Genomic DNA, 12,629 nt, shown 5'->3' on the forward strand with positions numbered 1-12,629 from the left:
CTTCAAGCCGCCGCTTACAGTGCGTTTCCACTCGGAAGGAATCGCAGAGGGTCACAAAGGTGCGATGGGTTTCTTTGTCAGGAGTCCAAGCAGCAGCTGGCCGGAAACAGATTCTGCTGCAAGTCGTTATGATTTGTAAAAGAGGCGAGACAAGGTGATCAGGGACCGAATCATAGTTTGATAGAGGGTCATTTGATATTGAGTACTGATTGGAGGAGCTTAAGAAAATTTCTTTAATTTGTCTTAAGAAAAAGCTTTATTCAGGTTGTTAACAAAATGTTAATAAAAGCTTAATTTAGTTTTATCAAAAAAAAAAGGATAGTGTTGCCTAATACAGAGCACCTTGATACAAAAAATGTATGCTATATTCAAAATTATACTAATACAGGAATTAAAAAAATCAGATGTAAAAAAATATGAAATAGTTAAAATAACACTGGTTTCTATATGTCTTATCAATAAAAGTATGTACCTACAATAAACAATTCTCATCACTTTCTTTTCTTTTCTTCAACAGAATCAACCTAAACGCCATCCAAGAGGTGCACTTCGCTAGTCAGCTTAACTATGAATTGAGTACTGTCTTCTTCGCTGTAAACCGCTAGACAAACATCGACCACACGCCTGTCGGCTTCCCATAACAAAACCGACGACAACGACACTGATAGTGATCTCCCTTTTTGTAAGTGTAAAGTGCAAACAGTTTTCAACCCGCGGAACCGGAAACGGAAAAGACTGGTGTGCCGGTGACCATGCGGAACAGTCAAAGAATGACGTCAGCATTTTCGTTGGTGATGGTGGTTGCGTTGCTGCTGGCAGCTTCGATCCAGTTGACAAACGGTAAGTTGAGATATTCTTTTGAATCGGGGAATTCGATTGAAATCTGACGACGACGACGCAGGAGACGAATTCCGCATGTGTCTTCTTCTGGAAAGCACTACCAACGTGTGCAATCTGAGAACTGTGGAGATAATCTTTTGTTGTTTGGTTTAGTTTTTCCCTTCGTTTGGTCTGTTCCTTTCTTTGTTGGTGAATTCGTGGGTTTGTCGTAGGTACCGAAGGCTTGATGTTACGATGTGTTGCTTTTGTTGAATTTGGTGTTTATTTTATCTCGTGTCTGGGAATCAGCACAAAGTCAGTGACGGTTTTAGGGTGAAAGGAGTTGGGTAAACATATGAGACATTTCTTTGTTTTGTAGATATTTAACAATCAAAAATGAAGTTATGTCTCTTCAAACTTTGAATAACTTTTTTTTGCTCGTTAAATTGTAAAACAGATACGCAAAGTCAAGAAAAAATAGAAATATACGAATTTTTGAATATTTAACTTCGACGTCTGCAACACTTTGAGGAATATCTACAATATTCTTTAATAGAAGTTTGGAGATTTTCTAGAGTTGTTTAAGGACGAATCCTGAAAATATTCAAAAAATTCTTGTCGAGTTTCCTTGAAGAGTTTCTGGTAAAATTCCTTACAGAATCTCGAAAGGGAATGGAGAATAAATTTGAACTAGAATGTTTTGAAGAAGTTCTTAATAATATTATGAAGAAATCAGTTGAATTATTGGGGACGGACCTGGTGTAGTGGTTAGAACACACGCCTCTCACGCCGAGGACCTGGGATCAAATCCCATCCCCGAGATAGTCACTAAAAATTTCAGTGACGACTTCCTTCGGAAGGGAAGTAAAGCCGTTGGTACCGAGATGAACTAGCCCTGGGCTAAAAATCTCGTTAATAAAGATAGAAAAAAAAAAATGGGGTGAGTAATGTCTGTTACATTACCGCGGGTTGACGTAGAACTACTATGGACACAACGTCGATCAATTCTGGGTCAGACTCTTACAACAGTGCAGTAGCAGTAGAATCGATGCCTTTGGCGTGATGAGAGAATTGGTAGAGTTTGTCAAAAATAGTCCTTGCTGTGAAGTAACCCGCGACATACCAACATATACCAATTGCTAATCCTGGCTTTTGTCATAGTCGTACACGACCTCGGAGAAAGTTCCACCTTGCGACTTATGAAAAGCACAGGTACTAACCAGTAACCACCGGAAACTGAATACGTTTGCATTTGATTATGCCGCTCAGTTTGATACTAAAATAATAATTCTCTACACAGAAGTGAAAATGAGATTTCAAAACCAAGAGCGTTACGTTGGCATGAAATATTTTAAACTCTTATAACTCATTGCTGGCTTAACGAAATTCCTTGATTAGCACCTCAATCGAAAGACAAGGCATAAAAGCGTCATGTCGTTTACTTACTGAATCCCACATACCTGCCAAAATAGTTTAATAATTGTTTTAAAAGAGAACGTTGATTTCAAGCAAATCTATAAATAGGGGTGCTAGAGAAAAGTTGACGTCATTTGCTTTTCACTCTCCGCTTGGATCGCATCTCAGCAGGCAACAGGCCGGCTTGCTATGACCGGGCATGCTTCTCAGGCACAGGCATCAATAGCAAAGGACCCCCCGTTTGTCGTGCTTCGCTCAAATCAATCTATCGACCGAGCGAGAAAAGATGCCGTCCAAAGCCATCACCGCTGCCGCTGCCAAGAAGAAGAAGAGGAAGCAGTGCACAGGAGAATGAGATGGTTGTGGCCGCCAGAAGAACCCACCAAGTGTGAAAGACCGCCGTGATGAAGAAGACCCCGAAGAAGCCGCCACCGCAAACCTCATCGTGCGAGGAAGATTTCAACCAGTGCGCCGCCAAAATGTGTCCGTGTTACTCGAATTCAACAATACAATCGGCCCTTTTCAGAGCCAACAAATGTGTTCTAAAGAGTTATTTGTGCAATATTTCCTAATATGTTTACCACATACTTGCTACAATCTCTTAATTCAACAATATCAATACAATATCTGATTTATTACGAATAATCGACAATACAATAATTTGAGGATGTTTCCTAGGACGCTACTGCAGTGCCGTTGGGATGTTGTAACAGCATAATGCTCATCTTGTACATCCCCTGCCAAGACATCAATTTCATATAGCTTATTTCCTATTTAGCCTATTTCTTCGCTTTCTGATCTGGGAAATAGGCTTTATGCCAACCACAGGGATTAAGTCGAAATCTGGAAACATAGCTCAATCTTGAGCGATTCCACATACCCGAAGATTGGCAGCTTTTCGGATGAGCCGATCATGAGGCTTCTTGTAGTGGTGCCAAACGGGATTGTGTCTTGACTGTACGGATGCTGCGATTATCACGAGGAGCTTATACTAGCTCGAAATCGTCGAATCAGTCGAAAGTAGTATGTTTTACACAATTTGAATAGCAGACGATGTTCCTCCCTTTCGTATTCTTCGCTTTCTTCTGATCGCCCAATCTGAGACATAAGGTATATAAAGTTGATGTCTTGGTTAGGGATTTACATATCTTTCAAAATTCATGGACGCGTTCGGATGGACAATAAAACAGTTTATCAACAGTTCACAATAAATGAAAAAAACATGGATGTTTTGCCTTCGAGCAAATTTTAAATATTTATGATCAATGTGCGTTAAAGTTATGGAAATCAGAATTCGAAACCCAATACAAGCGTTAATATAAATGCTCTGTTTTATTTAATATGATTTTTGCAATGGATTTTTGTATTAAAACTATCCTGTAGAAAAAAATTCAGATCAATAGATGCTTATTACAACTGGTTAAGAATCAGTTTAGTGAACAGTATTTAAAATCTGTTGCAATTTTAATACATTTCCTATTTTCCGTACTCGAGAATTCAGGAAATGTTCCCCCATTATATGATAAATCAACAATGCTGTTAGAAATGCCATACAATGCTAAGTACTATGATGTAATCACGGTCCGAAGGTGCTGCAGCGGCGTCCACGAATAAATTCTCAAATTTCATGAGATTATGTGGGATAAATTATGTGAACCAAATCAAGTTTTGTACAATACCGTTAGATTAAAATCATGATAGATAAATCAGGAAATATTATGCAATAAGCCCTTTTATGAACGTTTGTTGGCCCTGAAAAGGGGCCGATTGAGCTTGTATTCTGTCACAGATGAATAGATGTACAACAGCAACAGGGTAGTGGATTCAACTAGATCAGGGGATTTAGTTGAAATCTGGAAACGTAGCTCAATCTTGAAATCTTGAGCGATTTCACAAGCCAGACGCTCGATTAGCACCTCCTTGGATCAGCCACTCAGGGGGTTTTGGTATTGGTGCCTAGCAGGCTTGTTTCTTGACTGCACTACACTGAGGAAAGTGAACGTAAGACTGTCATAAGATTTGCTTATGAAATTACGACACAAGAATTGTAAGACTTATTAATTATGAAATTCATAAGACCATCGTATGATTTTTGGAAGATGTTGTTTCCATAAAACAACTCATCGGAGTTTTGTAAGATGATCTTATGAACCAGCATTGACATGATAACAAAATCCATAGATAGTCTTATGAATTAACGTTCTACTCCATTCTTGGTTCCATAAGACTGTCTTGTGTAATTTGAGCCCTAGATTATGAATTTCAATAAATGAATTATACTAATTCGCGTTGAAAAATAGGTCCATTTTGTCAAGCCGCAATTTGATGAAAGCATTTTACTGTAAGCATAAGAATCGAGTTGCGATGCGACAAAGTTCGATGAAAATTCAATTTTCTCGTGTTGGCAAACCTATTTTTAACTCGAAGCAGTACATCATAGCCGAGGAAAAATATTGAGAAAAGTTGTGAAGAACACTTCAATAGGTGCAGGTTTACGTTAGGGGCGGTTCATGAATTAAGAAGGGATCAATGGATGAGGTTTAGGATTTCTTGTGTGTCATATCAATTGTTTTCAATTTTCATACAAAAATCTTACTGATTGGATCGAATTCCTCAATCTGATCGAAAGAAAGTGTTCGTTACAGCGAAATTAATGATAAATAGAAAATATTTACCCATTAATGTATTAAAAACGGAGTCAACCAGCGACAAATCAGCAAACACGTCAATTTTGGAAGCCATATTGAATTTCTGATGCCTGTACCGAGAAAAATTGTCTCACGTGGTTTTTTACAATGTTGAGCAATGTAGTTCATAAGCGTTCTTATGACATTGGCAATTGATAGTTATGAAAAAAATAAGCTTGTCGTATAAATTTCAATATCGTCGTAAGAAATACACAAGTGTCTTATGAACCAACAAAAATAATAAAAAAACGCGTTCATTAGTGTGATCTTATGAAAATCATGCGAGATTTTTGCCTCAGTGTACCGATGCTGATTTTATCACGAGTCGAAATCTGGAAGCGCGGGTCGGTCAACCTAGAAATCTTGCGATTTCACAATCCAGATGCTGGATTGGCAGTTTGAAAATTAACAGCTCAGCAGGTGCTTCTCGCTAAGCAAGTTCGGAGGAGCTCTTACCAGCTCGAAAGCGGAAATGGAATGACACTGAATTCGATGAAAGAAGCATGTTGTATAACCTTAGAATAGCAGATGATGCTCCTCCCTTTTGTGCTCTTCGGTTCCTGATCGACCAATCTAGGAAATGGGTATGTGCCAATAATGTGTTGGGCTAAGAATTACTTGAAAATTATGGAGTATGCTAATGCGTGAGAAATTGGTCGAACATGAATTGTTGGAAGGGTTGATATTAACTGAATATTCAATACGAGCTATTGATAATCAAAAGTTTTCTTTATTATGAAGGTAAATTTCTGATCCATGGTTGCCAAAATTATTTCAATTGCTCAATGAGAATGTCTTTTCAAAAGCATTCTAAATATGTCGCAATTTTGTTACATGTGATAATTTTCCTAATCTTAGTGTTCCCATAAAATATGGAACATCAAAGACGCTGTTGGAAATGCCACTCTATTTTACAATCGTTGTGAAATGTTGAGCACTCACCCGACGGCACTGCAGAGCGTCCGCGAGTACAGTCTCAAATTGTTGAGTCACAAATTATTCATGACAAATGAAATTTTGTATGAAGTTGTGAAATTGATTTAGGAATATAAGAAGTCAAAAATAAAGTCTGAAATATTTCTCTTTCAACTCTTTTACACTAATTGGACGGTCCTGAAAAGGGCCGATGGCTTTGTTAGCTTTGATGCTCTTACAGATAAATAACACTGCAAAATGTTATCAGTTGATTGCCATGGTCAAACGGGGAATCCTTCGCTCAAATGTATAAATTTGAGCAAGTTATTTGCTTATACGACGAACCAGCTGAATATTTCGTGGCGTGGATGGCGCACAACAGCAACGGGTAGTGGATCACCGGGCTTCTTGACCACCAATGCTGATCACGAGTCGAAATCTTGAAGCTCCTCGGCCGATGAAATTTGCGGCGGCGATGACGATGGTTGGGTTAACGCAAACAAGCAGTGAACCGAAAAGCGAGAATGACTCGCCCGACCATGTTCACAGTTCGACCGCAAATTCTCTTGTGGACTGCTTTCTCTTCTTCTTCTTGGCGGCGGCAGCGGTGATGGCTTTGACTTCGGACGGGAACTTCTCTCGCTCGCTCGACAGTTAGATTTGAGCGAAGCAAGCCAAAGGGAGGGGGGTGTTCTTCGCTATCGATGTCTGTGCCTGAGAAGCACGTCCGGTCAGAGCAAGCCGATCTGTCGCCTGCTGAGATGCGAGCCAATCGGAGAGTGAAAAGCAAATGACGTCAAATTTTCTCTAGTCACCCATATTTATAGATTTGCTTGAAATCAACGTTATCTTTTAAAACAGTTATTAAACTATTTGGACAGGTATGTGGGATTCAGTAAGTAAACGACATGAACCTTTGATGTCTTGGCTTTCGATTGAGGTGCTAATCAAGGAATTTCGTTAAGCCAGCAAAAAGTAATAAACGTTTAAAATATTTCATGCCAACGTAACGCTCTTGATTTTGAAATTCCAATTTCACTCCTGTATAGAGAAGAAAGACGTAATTCTACGTCAAAAAAAAAGTTGAATTATTCCTCTCTCAATACCATGTAATATATGAGTGTTACATGGTATTCCAGGAGGAATAATTCAATTGATTCCTTCATTTCTCATGTTCTTATTCCAGCTTTTTTTGAAAGCCAAAAGATTTCTTTATATAAGAAGGCGCAGCATTTTTTAAATGTCAAAGTTTTTAGAATAATCTGGAATGATCGCTTTATACCAGAATTCCTAGTTTCCTAAGTAAAACTCAGCTTTCTTCATGAGTTCTCTGTTTTTTTTTTTTTCTCAAAATCCAAGTTTCTTTCTAGTAGACGGAGTTGGTGATCATTAGCAGAAGATCCTAATCCCAAGTTCAATACCAATCCCATCCCTTTCCTTCTACTTTGTAGTTGTATTATTCTTTTCCTACATCCTACATATATACTTTTGTATGCTGAAAAACACGCTAGAATCTACACAAATATTTTGTTTCTTGATGGATTTTGCAAAAAATTTCAGAAGTAACCCAAATAATTTATCAAGTTTAAGGTGAAACAGTTTTAAACAATTTTTAAGATTGCTTTATACCCAAGTTTCCTATGTTATGAAGATTTTGGCCGTCTGAATAACTTTTTCAAAGGCATCGACGTTTTAATGAATGATCGTGAGATAGAAAAGATCGTTAGTTTGAAGAAAATTAGGGTATCCACTAGATAAATTTGTTTGATCACAATAGAGGAAAATAGAGCCGCCAGAACAATTCTGCAAAAGATATCAATAATTTAGTGAAGTAGATAGTAGAATCTTAGAATATCTCAAAAAAAAAACGTCGTAGATTGATTTTGACCGTCTAAACATGTTCACCTAAGACGTAAACTTTATGGCTTTCAGAATTTTAAAAATTAATGTTATAAGCTCCACCGAATAGAATCTAAACACATTGATTCTATCTACATCCTAGATTAACGGCTAAAACCTAACCTACGGCTGAACCTACCATCAATAAAGACAACTTGTCAGCCTTGATATACAAACGTGTGAATGTAATTTTTGCTAGTGCCTCATAGCGGATGGATCCATTACAAGATTTTTCACTGGCAAATAATACCTTCCATAATCTTCTCAACAATGTCACCAATCACACTTTGAACGAACAGTTGCCAAAAACATAAACCCTGTAGCTAGCCAAGATCTTAAGATACAGAAAGTTGAAGAAAATTTGTTACAAGCGCCCCCCATCGAGTAAATTCTCAAACAAATATTTACCACCAGATAGTCCTTGACCTGCTGAATCACTTTGCTGAAAACTCCAACTTTCTAGCGGAATCTTAAGATGCAGAGGTTTTGTTGAACAAATTTGCCAAAAACAACAACCTTCAAGATCTGAAGATACGGTGGATTAAAGAATATTTGTTACTAGCGTTAGCCAGCGGACGAATTTCCAAACAGATTTACCACTTTCAGATAGTCATCGTTCTGCTAAACAACTTTGTCGAAAACACCAACCTTCTAGCTCATTATTATCTTATGTTGTAGAAAATTGAAGAAAAAATGTTATTAGCGCCACTTAGTGAACGAATTCCCAAACACAATTTTTAATGCTAATAATAGTCCTTGTTCTGCTGAGCTACTTTGCCGAGAACACCAACCGTTCATCCGTTGAAGGAATGATGTGGTTAATTTTGGTACTCCAAGACAATCCGGAATAACTCCGGAACCACCTGGACCATATTTTCGAAATTTTCAGACTTTAAACTAGAACAGTTCCTATACCATCTCGTATACACTGGCGTAGATGCAGGGGTATGTCCGATCTACTGTGGCTCCCCCTTCCTCTCATCGGGCTGCATTTTGACGTGCCAGGCGCCATTGTTGCATAGAAATAGAAGATCGCCAGAACTTATACACTGAGGTGTGTAAATCCCAAACAGTCATCGACCGTTTTCTGCCTAATGACCCTTACGGCCTAATGGTCTTCGGCCTAACGGTATAGAACTTCCCTTTTCAAATTCAACTGAAGCCACTGGCGAAGATTTTGTCTATTCTCTTTGCCGATATTCTAGTTGAACCTGTGTGCATTATCGCTGATTCTGGTCAATCACGAAAAAAAGACAAAACTAGAGACAAAAGATAGAGTACTGGACAGAATAAAGAACGTATTGGCCGCTTTCCATACAAAATTGTCATATTTAGAGACCAATAGCTTCTAGTGATTTGGTAGATTTGAAGTTTTCACACGAAAACAACCCATGAAATAAAGCCATGCTGAAGGCGTATGGGTTCGATTCCAGATCAGTTCTGGATCTTTTCGTAATGCAAATTTCCTTGCCTTTCAGAATTGGCATGAAATTACTTAACGTAAAACATTTCAACGACTTGGATCCAGTTTTATGTTTGAAGTCACAAATTCCGATAATAGTTTAAATGTTTTTATTTCTTCATGTAATTCTTATAACTTTGAGTCAACTATTTTATATTATATTAATAAGAAATCATTTTGGTTGTCCAAATTGGATGAATCACTTCTTGTGGCTTTGAGTTGTATTCTCACAGGAGGGGCAATTTTTTTAGAAGATTATTGTTCAATTTTTCAAAAGACATACACTTCTACAATATTATTAACTACTAGTGGTCCTGCAAACTTCATCTTGTCTTTAAGTACACTATTAGAAAATACTAAAAATGCAATCTTCTAAACACAATGACAAATAAGTTTTCTCCCATTCTTTCTAGTATCCCGGAGACTATCTCAAACTTTTTACACTCATCAACACATAGCATCGCTTTCCGATTTCAACTGTGAAAGAATAATAAAAATGATAGATTGAATACAAAATAATCCATATTCACAAAATTATCCACATTCTGTCTTTGGTAGAAGAACATTATTTAAAAACAAGTATCTTTTAAACACCCGCCAAGTGAAATCATAGATACTCCCCTTTTATTTTGTGCTTCAACAAAAATTACTACTGGTGGCATTTTTCACACAGAGTTTGGGTTTTGAGAGCGGTACTAGAGAAATTATAACCTAAGAAGAAGGACATATTGGGCTAAAAATACTTGTTGATTTTATGCTGGATTTTTTGTTTATGAATTACCCATTATTATTCAGGTTAATATAAATAAGTTACTAGAACCAATCGAAAATAGTACATATTATGCGAAACCTTGCAATAAAGCCGACTTTATTGTGCTTTGCTTAATGATTTAAGGGTAAATCCATCCCCCTGAGAGGGTAAAACAATTCCCCCGAGAGGTAAATCAATTTTCCTGATAGGGATAAGCAATTCCCCCAGAGGGTAAATCAATTCCCCCGAGAGGGTATATTAATTAACCCGAGAGGTTAAATCGATTCTCACGAGTGAGTAGAGCAATTCCCCCGAGATAGCAAATCAATTTCCCCGAAAGGGTAAAGCAATCCCCCCGAGAGGGTTAATCAATTCCCTCCAGAGGGTAAATCGATTCCCCCAAAAGGGTAAAACTATTCCCCCAAGAGAGTGAAGCAATTCCCCCGAGAGGGTAAATCAATATCCCCGAGAGGATAAAGCAATTCCTCTGAGAGAAGGTAAAACGATCCCCCCGAGAGGGTGGAACAATTCCCTCGAGAGGGTATAGCAATCCCCCCGAGAGGGTAAATCAATTTTCCCGAGGGTGAAGCAATTCCCCGAGAGGGTAAATCAATTCCCCCAAGTGGGTAAATCGATTCCCCCGAGATGGTAAAGCAATTCCCTCGAGAGGGTAAATCGATTCCACCGAGAGGGTAAAACAATTCCCCTGAGAGGGTAAATCAATTCTCTTGAGAGGGTGAATCAATTCCCTCGCGAAGGTAAAGCAGTCCCCCGAGAAGATAAATCAATTCAACCGAGAGGGTAAATCAATTCTCCTGAGAGGGTAAGGCGTCCCCCGAGAGGGTAAATTAATTCACCAGAGAGGGAAAAACAATTCCCCCGAGAGGGTAATGCAACTCCCTCGAGAGGGCAAATGTATTCCCCCAAGAGAGTAAATCGAATCCTCCGAGAGCAGTGAGGTGTGAGGAGTGAGGAGTAAGGAATGAGGAGTGAGGAATGAGGAATGATGAATGACAAATGAGAAGTGAGTAGTGAGTAATGAGGAAAGACAATAAGAGATAAGTGAAAGATAATTTAGATTTATTTTTTCTCTGAAAGATAATAGAAGAAACAATCTTACTATTACAAGAGTAGATCAGGAGGAGAATGTAGGGATTGAGAGGAGTACTAGAGAAGTTATAAACAAAGCAGAGGGGCATATAGTTTCAGTAACAATGAAGAACTAAGCAGACGGGAAGAGACGAATGACACGTCAGTCTTGAAAAGTGTTTCGAGCGATAAAGTTGCGCTGCAATTCGGCTGATGGATGCATGTGCCGGTTCCTGCCTCCAGACTTTTACGATAGAACTGTTTTGTTTTAGCAACTTTTGAAAGAGGAGACATCAAGCTTTCATTTGGTGGGTGATTTGAGGATACTTTTTTCACCATCTTCAGTACCTACATGTTGCAAGGATTTAAAACTGAAAAAAATATGATGGAATGTATCAATTATGGTCTTCATCTAAGAAAAACTATCAAAGTTACTACGTTTCACCATACTAATGCAGTTTCTCACATATGTTTCGCAAGTAATTTCTACCCCATTGATTCATGGATTCTTCCATAGTTCATTCTGGGCTAATAACTAGGGCAAATGTACCATTACTGGTGAACCTATGGGAAAATTGCTGATACATGGTGATAAAATTATGAAATATGCGATTTTAACGTATCAGTCGATAGTTTTCAAATTTTCCTATCATTCAAATGCATAAAAATCACGTTTCATTTGAAATTTCCCTGCAAAAAACATTGATTTCTTATGGGACCTGCACTGTGGGTACTGATGCACTACTATATGTGCAAAGGAGCAAAGATTTACAGCAACATATTTTTTCTAAACAGTTTTTCATGGATGTTACACAGCGTAACAAAAATGACATTTTTGCGTGTCTCAAGGATCAAATTATGTGTCTCTAGTAGATTTTGGGTCGCTGAATTTGATGCCGTTCTCAGAAATGTTCCAGCAAGTCACAATTTTTAGCTAGGGGGGCTGGGGGCAAGAAGGACACCTTAAGATATATAGGTTCAAATCATGGTTGATTAGCACAATTTTTGAAGATTATTCCAGTGTAGTGTAGCTCACCTCTTGTTATAAAGGATGTTATCGATAGATTTCAAAAATATAAGAAACACATGATGATTTGAGATTTTTGAAAATGTTCCTTCTTATGAGGTTTTTAAACGAGGCACATGAAATTTAAGGTTTAATTTATCAAACTTTTTTGTGATTTTATCCACCAATAATGAAAAATAGGACTTGAACTTTCAATTTAGATATAATTTGATTGTAAATTTGTAATTTTTTCCATTAAATTCAGTTTGAATCGATTTTTTCAACATGCTTGCAGTCTCCATATAAAATACTTCGTTTCTCTTATATGGTATAAGATAATACTTTTCAGAACCACCAAAAAATAAAATTTTACCAACGGAAGAATTATGAACTTTGTTGGAAAGTATTGTTTAACACATGGAGTTTGAATTTTGTGACAAATTAAGCAAATAAATTGCCATAAAAGTTGGAAAACTTGTATGCAAGTTAACTGAAATCGTCAAATTCAGCATTTTCAACAGTCAATATCTCAAAAACTAGACGTGCTATGATATTTTTGAAAACGACAATGGTTTCAGCAACCTC

The 12,629-nt window shown here is 37.7% G+C and overlaps 1 protein-coding gene across 1 annotated transcript in view; it reads left to right on the forward strand.

Annotated features, from left to right (window-relative positions):
• The window catches only part of LOC5565810 (roundabout homolog 2), a 353,487-nt gene that overhangs the window by 77,193 nt on the left and 263,665 nt on the right, over positions 1-12,629 (forward strand). Inside the window, exon 2 of the mRNA XM_021855294.1 lies at positions 518-840. Coding sequence (XP_021710986.1) covers positions 753-840 — 88 coding nt within the window. The 5' untranslated portion in view covers positions 518-752. The remainder of the gene's footprint in view (positions 1-517; positions 841-12,629) is intronic.

The sequence above is a fragment of the Aedes aegypti genome, chromosome 3 (assembly GCF_002204515.2).
Source record: "Aedes aegypti strain LVP_AGWG chromosome 3, AaegL5.0 Primary Assembly, whole genome shotgun sequence".
Classification (NCBI taxonomy): Eukaryota; Metazoa; Arthropoda; class Insecta; order Diptera; family Culicidae; genus Aedes; species Aedes aegypti.